General features: G+C 44.7%; 1 protein-coding gene across 1 annotated transcript in view; it reads right to left on the reverse strand.

The window, feature by feature from the left end:
- Positions 1 to 1,071: 1,071 nt before the first annotated feature.
- The window catches only part of klf12b (Kruppel like factor 12b), a 47,421-nt gene continuing 27,339 nt past the window's right edge, over positions 1,072 to 21,153 (reverse strand). The window contains exons 4-6 of the mRNA XM_080838786.1: positions 14,918 to 15,053; positions 6,862 to 7,019; positions 1,072 to 6,485 (exon numbers count right to left, since the gene is read on the reverse strand). Coding sequence (XP_080694912.1) covers positions 6,304 to 6,485; positions 6,862 to 7,019; positions 14,918 to 15,053 — 476 coding nt within the window. The 3' untranslated portion in view covers positions 1,072 to 6,303. The remainder of the gene's footprint in view (positions 6,486 to 6,861; positions 7,020 to 14,917; positions 15,054 to 21,153) is intronic.

The following is a 21,153-nucleotide window of genomic DNA, read 5'->3' on the forward strand; positions in this document are numbered from 1 at the left end:
TACGCACCCGGACACTTTTTAGCTATCAGTCAGAGAGTCTCAAGAGTTGTTCGAAAGCCATCAGGTACTTTTTACACGCTTAATATTGGCTGCCGGTCTTTTGTAAGTAAGCACACATCAACAGGTTTCGCGCGCTAGCATCTATATTGCTAATAGCAATTCCTCCTTTTGTGCGACAATATTAAGCGACTAAAACGTAGCTGATGGCTTTCGAACTACTCTTGAGACTCTCTGACTGATAGCCAAAAAGTGTCGGGGTACATAGTATCCGTTTAGGCACAATATTAAGCGAATAAAAAGTTTTAGCTACACCTGCCTGCTGGTAACCTGTAAGTTAGCAATGTCCGCTAGCATGTCAAAGCTAGCAAGCCCCCGTTATTCTTCAGTAAAATGTTGTGCAAACAATGCCCTGTTTTGTTCAAATTTAATTGTGGGTGCCGTCAGATATGTCTTAAAATCACAACACATTAAGGACTTTCTTAATTTAAGCACAACAACAGATGAATAGCTTCAAGCTAACAAGATAGTTCGTTACACTAGCACGAGCTAGCTATTGAAATGTGCTTACTTTGATACTATAACCAACTAGCGAATCAACCACTTTCCTACCAAAGTCAAACATCAAGCACATGGTTGTTTTGGTTGGTTTATTGTAGGTCAAATACAAGCAAGCTGGTCTCAGGTAGCAAAGTACAATGCAAGATGCTCTGAGGTAAATCGCGTTAGGGTGACGTATTGGCGTTGGCATAGCAACTGTCACTCAAGAGTCGTTCGAAAGTCAACATTACATCATCCGGGCTCTTTTAGGCATCCGGTGCCTTTTTAGCTTGACAGTACCATTTGCCAACATAAGTGCCCAGGTTTCACAGGGCAAACCCATAGACAGTGAGTCACTTTCTAAACTATTGTTAGGTATCACGCAATTGTGTCGGTTAATCCTTTAAAGGTCTTCCATTGAGGCTTGTAGTACAATGCTTGCCACGTGAACTCAAGCACACGGACAAGGCAGGGCACACACGTTTTCCATACAAAATGCAACTTTATTTAACTTCATGCCTCCATTCAAATTACTATACATGTATATGTTTGAACTCAATTTCAATTCACAGCTCAATCCATATGGAAAGAAAGTACATAGAAAAAGCAAAAGCACTGACAGAATATTCAGATGTCTTTTTTGGAGAACAAAATGATGGCAAAAAGAAAGAAGAAAGTCTTCCACCTCTGTAAAGATTGGGGACCTTAGATCATTAGACTGGACTCAGTGATAAGGAAATCCCTTTGAAGTGTTGCAGGGCAAAAAATATATATATATATATATCACAACTTTACAGCAAAACAAAAGGCTCTGAATATATTTACAATACACACACTATACATAAATACAACAACAACAATTACAGAATACCAGTTAAATTTGAACCAAAGGCATTGGATTAACTAAGAATTCAAATGTGGAAATGAAAACCAACGAGACTTGATGACAAAAGCAATATTGTACAGATAGAATTGACAAAATAACAAAAAAACGTTGGATTGGTATCCATCTTAGCACATTCAATAGAAGTTTCCGTGTGAAAACGGCAGTAAAACATTGTACATTATGAAACATCATAGATCAACCAGGTCTAAAACTAACCAGTTTGATAGATACTGTTTGTAAGGGGATGCCTTGGATACTGATGACAATGAACAGATACGCAAATGTGCAACACTGGAGAGGTAAAAACTAGAAGCCTAACAATACCAGAATAAGTCATTTCATCTTTTGAGGTCTCACTGTAAATACATCCATACAAATAATATGCCGCTTCCATAGGAGACAAACACAGTATGGTAAAGGAAAAGAAAGAAAAAGAATGAATCACTGGGTGTTCACAGCTGGCATATATACCTTGCAGTACAGATACAATAGATAAGGCTTTCAGTGCACTCTGGGGGTTGGGGTTCAGGTGGTAAGGGGCGATCTATTCATAAATTAAACATACGTGTGGTTACCGTGTGACCATGTAAGAGAATGAGAGTGTGCTTAGAAAAATTACTCTCACACAGGGAAACTTCAAAATAAGGAAGTTAACCTTTGTAGCAATGTTTTGATTTGATCGGTGTTTGTTTTATCTTTCTCTCTCTCATGTGCATACATTTAGGTAATACACTGTTAAATAGAGGCACTGTTAATTATTGCATAACTTTGACCCTGCTTGCCGTTTACAAAATTATGCCAGAATAAAAAACCAAAATCACATGGTTAGAATGCCAAAATGCCATAGGGAATGCATGAACCTACAGAATGTGGCACAGCTGTATATCTATGCAATCACGTTTGTCACAATTCATCAACGTTTGTATGGAAAACAACACAAAACAAAGAGCAGACATCATGTTAGATTTGACCAAAAAAGCAAAGATATGTTTCAACTGTTGATATCACAGATGCACTTTTGTGTGTATAAAATTTGTGATACATTTGGTATCGATATTTTATTTACTTTTTTCTTTTGAATTTCCTGAAAAGAAAAGGGTGCAAGTAATGTTCTCAATAGTGCATCTGTACAACATATGATGGTTCAGTAAGTATTCTGTGAAAGCAATGATTCTCAAACACTGAATCTGTTGTTTGAACCATTCGTTGGATTGTTCTGTCACATTTCATTTTTATCAATACAATTGTGTTCGTAGTACTTCACAAGGTAAACCTTTAGGAATCAATAATAGCCCCACTTTATATCAAATTAGATAAATCAAATGTCTCTCAAAATCTGCATACATATAAAGGTATTTTCTTGTATTACAAAAGAAATGAAAAGCCCTATTATCTTCATAGGTATTTACAGTCTGTAAATCTTGATTTTTATAACTCTCATTTTCACTTTCACTTATATTACAACATTTTTAAAAGATCACTTTTTTTTACAGGAAAATAGTTATATGCAAAGATGAAGTGCCCGGCATTGCAGAAAGTACAGTATATGAATATAAAATACATTACTGGTCATTTTTGTGTCACTGAAACTATGGTGTAATTCAATCAAGGTATTCAACCGCTAGGTTATTGGGACTCGATGGCAATTAGCGGCAAAATCGTTGGATTGAAATCCTTTTTTTCCCCCAAAATCATACTTTTATAAAAACAAGGTGCTGATATGCTTACCCGCTGGGCAATACAACTGATACTCACGTGTACACAACTAGATATATAACAACATAACATGAAATAGATAATACTTCATAACACTAAAAGTGAGAAACCGGGTGGTCATATCTTGTCTTTGATATAGTTCCCTTCCCCATTAGCTCAGTTCAGGACAGTCCTCTTATGCAACACAACCTCATTAAACACCATTACTGGAGAGCCTGCCAAGCACTCATGTCTTACCCAATGAAAGCTCGCCATGATTTAGTAGAGATTAGTCAATTTGAATATAACACAGGGAACTTCTTTTCCGAGTGAAAAAAGCACATTTGCATACTGGTGTGCTTGAATGACATTTGAGGATTTGATGGCTTCCCACAGACGCTGTTGTTGTCCAAGGAGCCTTTTTCCATCTTACTTGGCCTTTCCAAAAGCATGTGAACCAGAGGGTTTAGGGACTCGTTTACCAGTGGCTGGGGGCTCTCTTTAATTGCCCCGGTACCTGCATCTGCATGTGCACGTACTGCCCTGGTACCTTCATGTGCATCCGATGCATACGATGCAAGCACGTTAACTGATGTCTCTGGTTACACTGGACGGTGATATGTTTCTGCGTCACACCACTCTAGTTAAATGGTGTTCTATAAGAGTAGATCATGAAAGCATGATTACACATCTTCTGTTCAAGTTTACTGTATTGCTTTGCTGACCTCACCTTCACATTTATATGTGTAGTGTTTGTTTACTTAAACAGCAATACTGACACCTGATTCAGACAACAGCTACTTAGATGACAGCTAAGCACTCCTGATATGGCTCGAAAGGAAATAGTGGTACACTGAGAGTCTGGTAATTCTGTGTTTGCTTACTGATTAGGAAGTGAGGAAACCTTCATTGTAAAAGAGCTTCCAGAACCATGGAGAACATTAAATGTGCGGCTCTGTGCGGTAGCCAAAACAGATGTTAGTTCAGTGTGCCAAATTTTCCTGCTTTTCCTCATTCATTCAAAATGTCCTCTCCAACCCAGTGCCAAACATGATGAAGGAGTGATCCCTTCCAGACTAGCTATAACTGGAGGATATGTATGCTGAAGCAGGCCTAAGCCAAAGAAGATGTAGGACAGTAAGGACCCTTCTCAAATAATGTTACATTAGCATGTATTAACTATTGTCAGATGGGTACACAACTGCACAGGAGGTTTAGACCTACATCTCACATCAAATAACATGGATGAGCTGGCCTTGTTTTGACTACCACATCTCGAATTTCTGCAGTACACCTCTCAAACCAACAGGGGGCAACCTCATACAACATTTTGCCTGGCTAAAACCAGCATGACAACAAATCTGTCACAAACATATCGATGCATCTGAGAGAGGCAGAAATTGATGTAGAAAATCTCAAGTTGTATTTCATACGCGGACATCTTCATTTTCCACTGAACATAACCACAGGAGACTAGTTACTGGCACAAACACTGGAAATTGCTCTGTTAAGGGCTTTGTATTGCTCATCTACTGATTGAAATATAAGGGCCAGTGTGTATATTAGGGACCCTAAACAATCCATTTCATTATGTAGACTCCGACTGAAAGATCCCTTATTGGAGTACCAACAGCTCACCTGACCAGTACGTTGCGTTTTCTAACGGGTGGTGGTATATTGAAGAGAAAATAGCATGTGTGACTGTTTGTCATGTATTCATCGATGGTATATTAAAGCAAGCAAGATATAGTAAGATAACGGCAAACATAAAACAACAAAAACATTCCTAAAAGTGAAACCATATTTACTTCTGAAGAGATTGCACTTTACGGATCTCTAATCACAGCACAAAATGCACTATTGACATGTCTTGCGTTTTTTTTTTCTTCTGACACAAAAACGTGATGAGTAAGTAGCCTCTGTAAAAAGCTTCAAAAATGGCAGCTCTGTGGGGTCCAAAAAAGACCTGTGGATCCCAATACAGCAGCTGTCATCTGTTAGCTTGTGAGTGCTACAAAGAAAACTCAAACTAATAAAGACCAATATATATATTTATAAAATGAACAGAATGTATTGCCATAGAGCTGTAATGAGTGTGAAAGTGTTGTCTGTCCATACTGTGCCTTTTGTGGATACACATAATCTCATTTGCTGGTTGGTTTTGCTGACCTTCTGTGTGCGGTTTGTCTCCTCTCCTCTCCTCTCCTCTCCTCTCCTCTCCTCTCCTCTCCTCTCCTCTCCTCTTCTTTCCACTCTTCCTCTCCTCTCTCTAAAAAAGTGGCCTCTGCCTTTCCATGCGTTTCCATAACGATGCCTTGCTTGTCTCCATGGGAACCACCCTGTGCCCTGGTGGCCAGTGGCAGCCTCAGAGAAGCTCAGAGACATGGAGGCAGGTGGGAAAGGAAGAGGGGAGAGTGGGATGTGGGGGTGGGGGGTGTGGAACAATTGTGCGACAATACTGTTTTTCTGGAGGGACCCTGTCCGTGCCCCCGATTTGTCTGTTCACAAGGCCCAGATGTGGCCCAGTTATTTCTTGAAAGTGTGACACACGAGTCTTCCTATTCCGCAGAGTTCTTCACATTATGGCGATGCAGAGAAGCAGCCACTTGAACAGGAACAACACAAAGATGCCAAGAGAAGGAAAATAAGACCCCAAATAAACCGAAGTGTAGAAACTGTAGAAATTTGTTAGCCCGAATGCCGTCCTCAGCCACCCAAAAGAAAAAAACACCAAATATTTCCGAGCAGTGCTGGAGGGGGTGAGCAATAGTTTTTTCTTTCCTTTATAGATATCGTTTTTTTTTTTTTTCCTGGAGCTCCAAGCACATGGTGACCATTCACCTGAGCTGGCTTCCTGTGCCTCTGCCTCACGAGAGTTGGGTGGTTGTGTGTGAGTGTGTGTTCGCATGTGTGTTTGTCGGGGAGGGGACGTTCTCTGTCCATCTCACTTCAATGTGAGCGCAGACCAAAAAAACACCATAGAGGCACTGGGGGCTTTCAGCCCAGCTGAGCCCCTCAAAGGAGAAATCCAGCTCTCCTCCAAAGAGGTGTGTGTATGTGTGTGTGTGTGTGTGTGTGTGTGTGTGTGTGTTCATGTGGAAGGCGGTAATGAGGGTGCTCCTGTATGTGTGTGTGTGTCTCTCTTCTTGTTTGAAAGACACAGAGGACTGTCAGTGCAGCGCTGGTCAGACCAGCATGTGTCGGCGCCGGTGCAGAGCCAGGTGGTCGGAGCGGGAGAAGCAGCGGTCGCAGTCGGCGCACTTGAAGGGCTTGACGCCCGTGTGCTTCCTGTAATGCCGGGTCAGCTCGTCCGAGCGTGCAAACTTCCACGTGCAGCCATCCCACGTGCACTTGTATGGTTTCTCACCTGTGGAGAGCAACAAACAGCCAGACATCAACACAGACAGTCAGCGTAAGATTCTGTCAAATGTTTTCACTAAGCAAGCATTCAATAAGTATGTATTCAAAGTGATTTCTAGCATTAGCATATCTAGCTTCGAGCCTAACAATATATTGTTTGGCTGTGAAGTTCAATGAGAATGATGACATGACTAATGACACAAATAAAAAGTCTTTTGTGGAAATGTGTTTAGTAATGACAACTAGTAAGTGCATAGCGCCATCTAGCTGTCAAGACCAGCTTTTGGGTTGTTTCCTTTATAAAGAAATGTTCCTTTCTGACAGCATTCCTAAGACTGTGCCATAGAGTCCTGTGAGAATAGGCTGCCTGCAGGCAGACTAACCTGTGTGTGTTCTCCGGTGTGCTTTTAGATGGGAGCTCTTGGTGTACACCTTATTGCAGCCGTCAAAGTCACACCTGTGGATGCGCCTCTTCTTGGATTCCGGAGACTCAGACCGCTGTGGACGTCGAATGCTTTCAATACTGAACGGTGACATGGAGCTGAGAAAGACAAGAAGACAAATTAATTACTTTTGTTATTCCTCACATTTTGAGCTACTACCATTATACATTAAGATATGCTAGAAAACACAAGATGTAAAGAAATGGCCTTGTAGGTAAACTATGCTGCAGCATGTTGGGTCAGGCTAGCTATGTAGCTTGTTAGCTGTGGGTACCCAAATACCTCAAATGCCAAACATCTGTCTGAAGTATGTAAAAAATGTCACATTGTGTAAAGTATGTTGTCAAGCAGCATTTACAATGAGAAGAGGAACGTCCCGACTTCCATTCAGCTAATCTAAACCAATTAGCACTTTATTTGCTATCTGCTCATAAATCAGTAATGGGAACCATGGGAAACTCGCTGATACAGACTTCACAAGACTGCTTACACATGTTGGACTATGCAACCCCCTGTGCCGTACGTTCTGCATCTGTAAGATGGGCCATAAGGTCTGTGTAAAATCAATCAAGCATAAACTATGTTATTATTCAGTTAGCATTGATGATACCCAAACAACTTCAAAAGTTTATCAAAGTGACTCCTGTGGCTCCAGATAAGCTAGCTCCCTTCCACCTTATTTTTTAAGTACATTTTCTCTTTATAACTTTATAACATCACTTTATAAAACACATCAAATAACACATTTCAGACTTCAACACAAGGTCAAGTCAGGTCACATTTATTTATATAGCACATTTTTAAATAACAGGAGTTGCACCAAAGTGCTTTCCAGTCAAAGTTAATCAATTTAGAATACTAATTAACAAAGAAAAATAATAGAATAGAGATGAAAAACTAGAGTCTGGAAACATATAAAAAATATAGGACATAAATTAAATAAAAGTGGAACAATAAAAGAGAGCAAAAGTCCAAACTTATATATTTGTATGTATGGATAAAATGAATAAAAACATAAAAGCATACATATGGATAATAGAAACAGAGTAAAAACACCAAGACAACAAGAAACTCAACAGAAGGCCAACTCATTCAAAGTGAACAAACCATAGAAACCTCTCTATTGACTGAAAGCACAAATAAAAGCCTAACCTCAGACTGAAGTGAAATGGAGTGAAAAGAATGCATCACCAAGTTCAAATCCAGTGAAGGCCACTGTATTTAAGAAAGTTGTCAGTCTGGTTTTCAAAGTGCCCAGGTAGGCAGCATATCTAACAAAAAAAAGCGAGACTTTTCCAATTTGGACATGATTACACAGGAGCTGGAGCTAGAGCTCTTTGTAACAGATGGTAAATATGGATCAGGTGGGATCAAACCTGGAGTTAAGAGTAACAACACAGCCATACAGCAGCTTTCTCCACTTTAACAGACATCCTTTTCTACGAAATCCCTTTGCTATTCCAACATTCATCACTTCATTCATCAAGGTTAAGAACACCCAAGCACAATAGCTACAGCAATGTAATGTCCAGGCATAGAAGATCATGACAAATCGCTGGGGGGAAAAAAACCCACAACATACTCATTTCCCAACTCTTTCCCACACTGTAGTAGTGCATTGCTATGTAATACTAGCGCCTTTCACTCAGCACAAAAGATGACCCACAACAGCCAGTCTAGCCCGACAGCTTGGCCTCTCACGGCTAAGTGTGTCCTTGGGGGTCTGCGTTTGTCCTCGGTCAATGACTAAGCTGAGTGTGTGCATCCCTCTGCCTTTGAGCCCCCGCTGAAATCACACAGTCATTAGAAAGCCCTACTGCGCAGCTGAGTCAATGAACTGATGGATATCGCATTATCCATTTCAATGAATCAGCCCTTTCACACAAAAAAAGGTTAATTCTCTGGACCCCTTCCGAAGTCACGGTGCGTGAACTTACTCGGTCTGACCAACAGGTGGCGCTATGGCACTGTGATTTGAATTCACCAGGGCTGAAATCAGGAAGAACAAATCACAGTTCCCATGCGTCGTTTTCTCCCTAAGGCATCCATCAATTGCCCTGGCAGCATGCCGCGCTTTTCGATCGACTTCAGTGTCCGTAATGATAGTGCATTCAGGGGTGTTCACATCATAAATAGTCCCTTCCAGAGAGAGCCGCGGTCAATATGAGCATAAGGGGATGTATAGAGAGCGGGGAGACTGAGGCTGGCTTTGTCTGTAATGTGTATGTGCCACTGTGTTTTGGTTAATGGAGTATTGATATGTTTTTGTTCTAGTGGCTGCTATACCTCCATAGACAGTGATGAGTGGTGATGAGAAGGCCTGGAGTGCATTAAGCAGTGAACAGAGAGAGACAGAGAGCAGGGCTGGACCCAGAGAGAGAGGCCACGTCAGTGTAACTCAAAACACACACATGCAGTCACACACACACAGTCATAGACACGCAGTCATACACACTGACAGTTAAACACACACACACATACACACACACACACTAGTGATACCTGCCAACTTTTTCAACTATGCTTTGAGGAGATAAGTGTGTGTGTGTGTGTGAGTGTGAGAGAGAGAGTGAGCGTGTGTGTGCCTTCCTGTCCATTCATCTCACATGTGTGTGCCTTTTGAAGGCTAAAGGGACACTCCTGTGGATTATGCCTCCGATCTTTCCATCACCGCTGGCAACCTGTCCTTGCTCTGTCTTTTCTCTAGTTAGCAGAACCCCCCCCACACACACACACACACACACACACACACACACACACACACACACACACACACACACACACACACACAAATACACCCTTAATCCTCCCTGTGTTTGATTGGCAGGACCTGGGCCAGAGAGAGAGGGAGAGGAGGGGGCGGGAGCAGACTAGCCCTCCAGTGAAGTGTCTCCACCACACGCAGGCCCACTTCCTGCTCCTCCCCTGCTCCAGGGATCACCTGTTGCTCTTGGCGCGCGGCCAGACTGGGGCCTAGCGGAAATGAGCAAATGTGTCAGAAATGAAGCTGAACTCCAGCTCCCCTCTCTCCTCTCCCCTCGCCAGCGCTCTCACACTCACAGAGAAGAAAGAGAGCGAGAAAAAAGAGAGAGAGAGAGAAAGAGAAACAGAGTGAGGGAAGAAAGAGGATGAGGGGATAAAACGTAAGGGTCCAATAAAGCGAATTAAGGAAGGAGTCAACAGAAAATAAAATAAAGAAGTGATAGAAAACAGAGAGTAAGAGAGACAACACAATGGAGAGGAGAGGCTGCATTAGAGAGAAGCAAGAGGGGAAGAGAGTGAGAGGGACAGAGGGAGAGAGAGAGGGGTGGGGGGCGGGGAGAGTGAGAGGGAGCGCTTCCAAAGCCTGATATGTGAGGCCGCTTGAGTGGGGTACACTGGGGGGAGTGTAGGAGAGGGAGAGGGAGAGAGAGAGAGAGAGCGAGAGAGAGGATTTACTGTGGAAAGGCTCGGCTCTGAGGTCTCGCAGCGTAGCCGGATGTTTACTCCCTGACTTCATTTGGAAGCGACACGGCCTTGGACGCATAAATATCCGATTCCGTACGCTAGTGAGAGTCACAGAGGTGGAGGCCCGCACTGCTCGCACACACCTGACAGCCCGTAATATACACCTTAAAAAAACACATTCACTTCTTGTGCTATACATCTTACAGCCCATAGCATATGCAGGAGCTACCATTTAACACCCACAGTTACAAATGGCTTGGGGTTAGCACTGACGTGCGTGAAAAGTGAAAAACAGCGGTGCCTTGAACCCACTTCATCCCTGACATCCAGGCTTTGTGTGTCACGGCAGTCGCCCCGCAACGCGCGGAAGGGAAGTGGAGAGGCCCGGATCTGTTTCAAATAGGCTTTGACTCCACTCTTTGTTGTTCCCTTTTGTCTCTCTTTTTCCTCTCTCTCTCTCTCTTTCTCTCTCTCTAACTCTTTCCCTCTCTCTCTCTCTCTCACTCTCTCCCTCTCTCCCTCTCTCTCTCTCTCTGAGTCACTTGCTTGCTGCGCGGGGCTTTCCGACACCACAGAGCCAGACGAGCGCTCAAAGACAGGTCTGCATGGGCTCCTGGAGTGAGCATCGTAATAGGGCTCTGAGCGTCACAGAGGCTAAACAAGTCCTCCATATTGTCAGTAGGTACACAACACACAGCAGTGTTAGCATTAGCAGCAGCAGCAGCAGCCCTATCAGCAGGGATTAGACCTGCACCTATAGAGGGGGAAGCAGAGCCTCTGTGTGTCTCGGTGAAGCACAGCCCAGAGTGAATGAATATGCAGCATACTGAGGGCATTAAGAAAATGCCACTTGGAAGGGTTGGGAGAGAAGAAAAGGGAGAAAAAAGAGACAGAGAGAGAGAGAGAGAGAGAGAAGCAAGAGAAAAATCATGAGAGAACGAAACAGACGTGGGAGGATGACAGAGAAAGAAAGAAGGAAAGAAAGACTGCAAACAAACAAACAAAGCAAAACTGGGAAAAGAAAAAGAAAAAATTATAAGACAAACAGACCGTCAGACGGAAAGAGAGAGGTTAGTCCTGGCAGTTCTGGGACACTTCCAGCACCTTGTTGGATGTAAGGGTGAGAGGCCACACACCAGCCACGCTCCCCACCACTCCCTCCACCTGTGCTGGGGAGGGGGCCTCGGCGTGTGGCCCTGGGGGACCCAGCAGGCCAGGCCACGGCCGCTCTAACAATAGCTCTCCCTGCTCTCCCCCTGGGGACTCATGAATATGGAGGAGACAGTCTGAGCAGCCGGTGTCAAATGAAGAACACAAACACACACACACAATCATACACGGACACTCACACACAGACAACTGTACATATGTAACCATAAACACGTACAAATATACACACACACACACACAAACACACACAACCGTACTCACACAACCATAGATATAAGACACATACACTCACTCAACCACGGACACACACAACCACGGATAACACACAACCATGTCCCCTCAACCATACTACTGCAGTGTCAGTCAGTGCTGTGCACAGAGCCATTCATACATAACCATTCATAACAGGAGCATGCTCATTAAAAAACTGTGTGGGGTGGACCTCACTCCCTTGGCCCTACATCCATGCGCTATTGATTCGCCTTCTGCTGTGACTCTCTCTGTATAATGCCTGACCACCTTCCCAGAGGCAGGTCTACTGCTGTGACTCTCTCTGCATAATGCCTGATCACCTCCCCAGATGCATGTTCCTGCCCAGTAAAGGATGCAACATTGGAAGCAGTCACGTAACATATTTATATAGAATACTGTTAGAGGGACTGCCAGTTGCCACATGACCTGTCACGATCAATTCAATAATTGATACCCTACTACACCTTAATCCCCAGAGACACACAGATACATGGTGTCTTCGGGGTATTCTTGAGAATACATGCTTGGTTGGCACCCGTCCACTGGTGCGCACCGCTAATTCAGATGAGTTTGAACATACTCAGACTATAAATGCAATCTGTCAAACACACACAGAAACCCAAATCAAAATGAGCGTGCAGTAACAGGTAACAACTGCGTGCACATACTGACAGCACGATCAGTCAAGCTGAACATGAGCTTTAAGGCTTTTATACTTTCATACCGTCATCTGTTTTCTGCCATTCGCTTACAGGAACACACTCCTACCTTAACCAAACCTCCTGAACACCGGTACTTTCACACACAGGCAAACATGGGCATTCATGTGGCAAGGCATTCATACACCCACACACGCAGTGCCGATGAACTGATTCTCTCCCTTTCTCTCTCTCTCTCTCTCACGCATATGCACACATACGCATACGCACACACACACACACATTCGCACACAAACAGACAGTGTGCAACTCATTTCATAAAAACCAGTGGGCAGCACTGTGTCAACTTCACTCTTTCTGTCTCTTTCTCTCTTTCTGTCTCTCTCTCTCTTCCTCTCCCTCTTTCCCTCTTTTTCTCCTCAGGTGGAAAGAGTGCATATGGCACAACTGGAACCCAGAACAGTTCTGCCCTGGGGCGACTTCAGTGCGCTACTGCAGGAGAGATGCGCCTGACTGATGAGACCTGTCCTTCCACTCAGTATGGTGCCATATGTTGTCTGGAAAGCTGCCATTAATGCCAGACATTGTTGGAGAAAAGTAGTCACACAATGGTTGTAGTAGAAAAACAGTGGACAGCAGGAAACCACAGGGACATAAAGGGAGTTTGGATATTGGTTGGTTCTCGTTTAGTTGCAGTGGTTCTCCCCTACGTTGTGGTGGTTTTCGCTAGATTGTGTGGTTATCATAACATTGCAGAGGCTCTCACTGCTGTAGATTGTAGTGGTTCTCACTAGGGTTGGTTGTCGGTAGATTGTGGTGCTTATCACTAGATCATTAAGGTACTCTCTAGATTATGGTGGTTCTCGATAGGCTGAGATGGTTCTCAGAAGATTGTGGCGGTTCTTGCTAGGCTGAGATGGTTCTCAGAAGATTGTGGCGGTTCTGGCTAGGCTGAGATGGTTCTCAGAAGATTGTGGCGGTTCTTGCTAGGCTGAGATGGTTTCTCATTAGGCTGCAGCTCTGCTCTGAGTGGCTCAACGAGACAAAAGCGACACACGTGGCACGGAGTGGCGCCCCTGACCCACCTTCTGTGTGTGTCGCGCTGGGGGCTATTTTCATCCAGGAGAGGAGCGTTTGCCAACCCTGCGTGCCTACATGGTAGCTGGCACCCACCACTTACAGGGGCACTTATAGGGCACTAACACAGCAGTAAGGAGTCAGGAGTACACAAAGCCTCAGCCCACACTTAGAGCAAAAAAAAGGCCAGCACTTGGATTCACTCAGCCTGGACCGTTCAATGGCCGTCTGTTATTCATTGTGTTTCACGTCGGGGGCTACACTACTAAGCCTGTCTCGTTCCCCTCGTTTCACACGCTCGGAGACAAATACACAGGAGCACACTTCAAATCTTTCCCATACAAGCACACACCTGCGCGAACTACCGTGGATGCCGCACACTCACACACGCATTTGTGTTTACACACACTGCCTGCCGTTTTTATATTTCCATGGCACTATGCACGGCTCATCTCCTCGGCTGAAACCCTCACTCCTCGCTGGCTTCCCAGGGCCGGCACACCTCATGCGCGCCTCACCGCTCACTCACGGTAAGGGAAACATTTACACCGCGTCATTAGCGCTGCTACGACACGGAGAGCAATCCTGGAATACTTTCCAGAGGCTCCTCACCTAAATAACTGTCACCCAGGGGGCAAACCTGGCAGCAGGGGTTCGTCAGTAAAGCCTGCCAAGCCAAGCGCCGGGTGAGTTTGCCTTTTTTTTTTTTACGAGGGGCAGTCCTGGGTACTTTTTATGGGCAGCGGTGTCGAAACTTCAGACTACTAGGGGTGGTATACGATTGTGTCACTGGCACTAATGACTTGATAAAGCCTCAACTCATCTGATTAAAGACAGATGGGATCAAGCCATAAAAAAATTCAGTTGCATCCGATCTAATATAGGAGGCTTACTTTCCCATGGATAATGGATGCATTTCTCACCTCTACCTAAAGTGAGGCATGGACATGCATAGCATATGGGACAGTCACGCGCACCAGCCTACCTGTCTATCAATAAATATCCTGGTTCTTTAAGCCTGCACTGACTGCATCAAATTGAATTTATTAAGCCATTCTGTCAATGTGAATCTTCTCATAACAAACTCTGCCTCATATTCTCCCACACTCCTAAAAAAGCGAAGCTTATTGACTCGACAGACGAGGCGACAGCCAACCGCTGCCTACACTATGCAGGCTTCAAGCTCCTCCAGACGCCATCAGACAGGCAGCACAACCCACGGCTTAGCTTCCCTTCCCCTGATGAAAGGGCCCGCGTCTGTGCTGTGTCTCACACCAGCAGCATACGGGATACAGGGGGTAGGGGAGAGACAGAAAGCAGAGGATGGGATGTGAGCGGAAGGAGAGAGAGGAGGGGGGGGTTAAAAAAAAGGGAAGGGTCACGGTACTCACTCCTGCACGGCCCGCGTTATAGACAGTGCTGTGGATCCGGTCTTGTTAACACTGTCCAAGGTCACATTTGGCAGGTCGTCGTCATCGCTGTCACTTTTCATTTGTCTTGGCGACAAGCTGTTGGGGTCTGTTTGTGCTAGGGAGGGGAGAAGAGAGGGAGAGAGAGAGAGAGAAAGAGAAAGAGAAAGAGAGAGAGTTGGTTAGTCACCTGATGCAGTAGGGGTGCCTCAATGTAAAAACGACTTTCTACCTGGAGTGGATAGTTTTATGAGTTTGAGGTGAATAAGTAACATTTTACTATAAAAATGTATGATGAAAGATTCAAGTACAAATACAAGTTGGAGGACAACCCTACTATACTCTGCCAGTGTGGTGTATCCATCCATATAATGGCAATTGCCTGACACTGCCCATGCTAATGCAATATGAGTGTTACTGAGTACAGGGCACTCAAAGTGCTGTTTCATAATCTCAAGTGCAACAGTTTGTTTGGGAACAATATGAATGTTCATTAGCATCTGATCACGCTGGTCAGTGCAGGATGAGATGAACCACTAACACACTGCTCCACAAAAGCCAAGAGACAGGCATAAATGCCACAGTACCTCCAGGCCGAATACATTTGCTTATTAGCAAGGTACTTCTAGGTAGCTAAGTTGCTTGCGGTGAGTGTACGGTACTGTGAGAACCGTGTCTGAGCCTTGTTTTAGTCAGACTGCTCATGTGTGGATAGTGGGTGGGGGGTATATCTCTGCTAGACACTTGGCTTGAGCTGTATGCATGTGGACTGTAGATGCAGTTGGCATGGTGCATGTTTGGCAAAGGGTGGATTGAGTGTGAGTGGCTTGTCTGAGGTTGGACTTTGTGAAGGCTGCATTAATATGGCACAGGCTGAGAGTCTGGCTGAGGGTGGATGGTATGTGTGTATGTGTGTATGTGTGTGTTTTTATGAGTACTTGTATGTGTACAGTATGTCTAAGCATAAATGTATGTGAGTGTGTCTTTGTGTACGTGCCCGCATGTACGTATGTGTATGGTTGTATGCTTTCGTGTGTCTGTGTGTTATTCTTGCATGTATTTGTGTATGCGCTTATGTATACGCCTGCCTGTGTGTGTGTGTGTGTGTGTGTGTGTGTATGTGTGTGTGTGTGTGTGTGGGCGACTGTGGATTGATATGGTCACATTGTTTGTGTGAGGGTGGGCTGGCTGCTGTCTCAGGGTTGGCCTCAGGCTGTTTCCTCTGCGAGGAGCCATCAGTCCAGCATCACTATCAGCCAGGGGCAGCAGTGTGTCTGCACACACGCACAGACACACATTCACACCCATACACACACACACACACACACACACACACACACGCACACACACACACACACACACACACACACACACACACACACTCACACACACACACACACACTCACACACACACACATACACTCACACAAACATTCACACCCATAGACACACACACACACACACACGCTCACACGCACATATACATGCACACCCATACAAACACACACACTCACACACACAAACACACACACACAAACATTCACACCCATAGACACACACTCACACACATGCAAGCACACACACATACACACACACAAACATACACGTCCAGGCACACACACGCACACACACCCACCAATACACACAGACGTCAGCAGCATGGACTATTCCTCTGCTATCACACACACACTCCTCCAACCCCAGCCCAAAGACAACAACGCCCAGACACGGCACAGCACAGAACAGCACCACCACTGTTTTATCTGCTGGGCGGGGACCATAGCCTGCAGCAGATAAACCCTGATTTCTCCAGGACTCCTGGGATGCTCCACCACACTGCCTACAGTCCGCATTGTGGAGCCAAGGTATGGAAAATTACTAGCATCTGAAAAAAATCTGCCCTATTCTGCTCTATTTTGAGTTTATTGTCAAAAAAAAATTGTATATCTGAAAGTGATGCTACCTGGTATCCAACCTTTGTAAATTTGAGGATCTGACTCTCAGGATTATACTCAAGACATGTCACTTCATCAGTAGGCCTGGAGGTGTTGGTAACTAAATGTTAGAGGCACATGTCAACTAGGGGTCTGATGTCTGAGAGATGTGAGCTGCAGGCCACAGTGATGGTCCTGACAGTAGGGAGAATGAGTTTTTAACACCAAGGTAGTATTTCCTTGCATCCCGTAAATTTAATGAAATATTGAAGTCTAACCAAAGAGGTCGTGACCTATCTTTTCTCCAGACCTCATTAAAGAGCCGAGAGGGGCCGTGAAGACGTGTCATCTCACATCGATGATTTGCAATGTGTGAAACAAAGTCTCAGTGTGCACATACACACACACACACACACACACACACACACACACACAGCCATTGGCAATGTCCCAGCTGTAATGTGTGTTAAGAAATGCCATAAATGTTCCGCCGAACTTATCAGTCCCTCCGGGATTTTGCGATCTTGCATTTTTTCAGAAATGCGAATTGCAATTTTATTACCAGAACATTTCCAGAAGAAAAAACCCACTTTTTTCATTTGATTGTATTTCACTCAAAATCCCCACTATTTAAAAAAAAAAAAAAAATCACAATAAACCCTCACAAGATCCTTGTGGGATCAACATTTTTAGTCAAAACTTTCGGCCACATCTCTGCCTGCCCATGAAAGATTCATTGGATGGATTGCAAAATACCCAAGGCTGGTAGATCTGAGTGTTCCCCAGTCAAGGCAGACTGAGATGTACAAATAAAAGAGAGAAAAACAATCCAGTCCATGATTCACAGTTGCTGTATCACCGTTGTGGGGAAATGGGTGATTGCTATGGACTTGACTTGCTAGTCATTCCACATAACAAAGAAAAGGCCAAAAAAACCTCTTTCCTACTTTTGTCCTGGATAATGTGCATCACATGAATCAAATCACTTCTAGTTAAGGTAGGAATGTGTGTATACGCCCATGTACTGTATACACTGAATTGTATATAAAGCCTCACATAGAGTATTCAGTATAGTTTGATGGAAAGAGACCATGAGGCTAATACTTATCAATAAACATCCTGTTCCCTCAGCTGAATTACGTATTGATTTGACTGCATGATGTCAACAGCTGGCCGCATGAACTGAAACTAGTGTATGAAAATTCACATTTGGCTCTGATGTGCTCTGTCAAATATAGTCTGCTGTTGATCAGAATATTCCTTTTAGCATGCCCATATAAAGGCAGGGACAAAAGAGGAGTTCAGGAGAGGTAGACAACCCCATGATTTCTTTCTCCTGTTGTTTCCTGCCAAAGCCTGTTTCCATGGTAACCTCACTGGAGAGAGAGCTGAAGAGAATGGGAAACGCCCCCCCCCCCCCCCGAACTAGGATTGCCAACCTGTTCCATGTACTGTATACGTCTGTGTGTCTGTGTATATGTGTCTGTGTGTTCCTCTTTCCCTGTGATTGTATGTGCGTGTATTTGGATGACAGACTGTATGTGTATTACAGACTGCATGTGTGTGTGCATGTGTGCATGTGTGTGTGTGTGTGTGTGTGTGAGAGAGAGAGTGTGTGTGTGTGTGTGTGTGTGTGTGTGTGTGTGTGTGTGTGTGTGTGTGTGTGTCTGTGTGTGCGTGTGTGTGAGAGTATGTGCATGTTCGCTTGCATCTTTTAAGTGCAGTAAAACCTGTGGGCACTGTCAGTTCTGCAACGTATTTATGGCCAGTTATTCTGACATGACGGCCAGGCCAAGAAATTTGCAATCAAGCACATTACATCACAGAGAATGAAACCAATGAGGTCTGCCAGACAAACCACAAGCAGCAGGTTCTTTCTACTTGATCAAACTCCATACACCACATCACATTATAACGGATTACAGCACGCAATTCCCCAGTTAATGAATGCATGGGGATTCCTCCTCTTGACTACAGAGATCTAGCTATGAAACCACTGACATACTGACACACTGTGCACAAGCTCCCACAGCTGGCCCACTCCAACCCTGCATCAGAACTGAGGAAAGCACACATAAACCCGAGCTATGCAAACATGAACAGAGTCTCCACATTCATTTCTTTTCCAGCAAGCAGGTTGTGTTCTCTTCAGTTGTATATTCATTTAAGTCTCCATTTCTTGTCAGGAATACAGTATTCTACTATTTTTCAACAGAAGCACTGTGAAATAAAGTGCTAAACAGTTTGTATGCATGCATGGCAAACAGAGACAAATGCTTCATTCTTAATTCTTTTAGCACTATTTTCAAGCGACCTAGTCACTATGTTCAACAGACACGTTGTCTTCTTTCCAGCTGATATGTTAGCCTTTCATTATTTTCCTTAACAACCTTGTGTAATGAAGTGCCGCATACGCAACTCAGTGTGTAACCTCTGGTCTGCTATCAGGCGCTGCTATCTTGCGTGTGAGTGCCACTGTGTGGACCCCACCCAGTCGTGACCCACAGTCTCCCAGGTCAGTCTGCTGTTTGCTGCAAACCACACAGGGTGGAGTGCCTCTCTTCTCCTTCCCTCCTCTCCTCCCCTCTCCTCTCGTTTCCCCCAGTCCTCTCTTCTCCCCCACCACCACCACTGCTGCAGTATTCCTGAGAGGGCTCCTTCTCTGCCACCCATCCCCGATATCCTGCCCCACCCGATTACGCAAACTTTGTTTTCCCCTCTCTCTGTCTCTCTCTCTCTCTCTCTCTCTCTCTCTCTCTCTCTCTCTCTCTGTCTTGTATGTTCTGGAGACACCCATCATTTAAACACCCCATGTTGTCTCACAGGGCCGGGACCCGCCCGTTTGACCATTTTGAGGAGTGACATAAATCTCAAAGATAAACAAATATCTTCACAACAAACAGCCACCCTCGATACACACACACACACACACACTCACACACACACACACACACACACACACACACACACACACACACACACACACACATACACACACACACACACACTCTCACACACACACACACACACACACACACACACACACACACACACACACACACACACACACACACACACACACACACACACACATACACACACACACACACACACACACAAACACACAAACACACACACACACACACAAACACACAAACACACACACACACACAAACACACACACACACACATAAGCACACACACCGCCTGCCACTCCCCATTGCTGTTGCCAGTTTAGCAGCGGCCAACCTCATCTGACAGAGTAACACCCAAAAAGAAGTCAGCTTGTGTGCTGTTCTTTTTTCTTCCTCGCTTTCTGTTCGTCTTCTACAGTTGTATAAAAAACCCCACCCTACAGGAAGTCAGTTCCAAAACAGCAGTCTCAGAAACGAGCCAGCAAGGTCTAACTGGGAGACTGGAGAAGCCAGCCTGGCTGGAGATGTGTGGTTCTGATTAGGCCCAGAGCGGAAAGGTTCCCCACACGCACGTCTGACCGTTACCTGCATCAAAGACCAAAGATTTGAGACCGGGGGCTTGGTGGGGGTTGGGGGGCATAGCTAGCGAGAGGAGTGGAGCGAGAGAAATCTCACACTTACGAGAACTCTTTTCATCTCGTAAATCATCTCTTCTCCCGGCAGACACGCATTAGAGCCTCACTGCACAATGCGAGAGACCAGAGGCCAGCTGCCACGCATCGTGTTGACTTTTTGTCTTATTGGGGTGTTTTCTCTGTTTTCATCTTTGACTCATGAGTGCTCTTGAGGTCCACTCTGTACCCCAGACACGGTGGAGGTGACACATGGAAACACTCTATTAGAGCAAACACTCTGACAGTAGCACAGCTCCACTCAGTCAAAGCTGAGGAAAAGTATTCCAGTCCTACCTGAACAGGCCTTTCACACATGACGATGGCTACATTTACAGCTATAAGAATAGCTAGCATTCCAATTAAACATAAAACAAAAACATCCCTGAGAACCACCAACAACCTACATTAACTGGTACAACACTGGAGTACTGTTGAAGCACTACTAAACAGGCATGAGTGAACACTAACCAACACACTGAGTGGCAGCAATTCACATTTAAGATTCAGGATGCCACCATGATAGTAGTAATGCTAGAATTCATGCTAGCACAGATTACTACATACAGCCAACATTGTTTTGAGAGTACAGCCTTTGATTTTGTCTATCTTCTTTCCGCAGCTCAGCTGGTCGAGTGTGGTGCTTACCCCTTAAAGGTCATGGGTTTATCCCCAGGGAGCACAACACCCATGCTCAC

This window comes from Sprattus sprattus (genome assembly GCF_963457725.1).
Source record: "Sprattus sprattus genome assembly, chromosome: 5".
Lineage (NCBI taxonomy): Eukaryota > Metazoa > Chordata > Actinopteri > Clupeiformes > Clupeidae > Sprattus > Sprattus sprattus.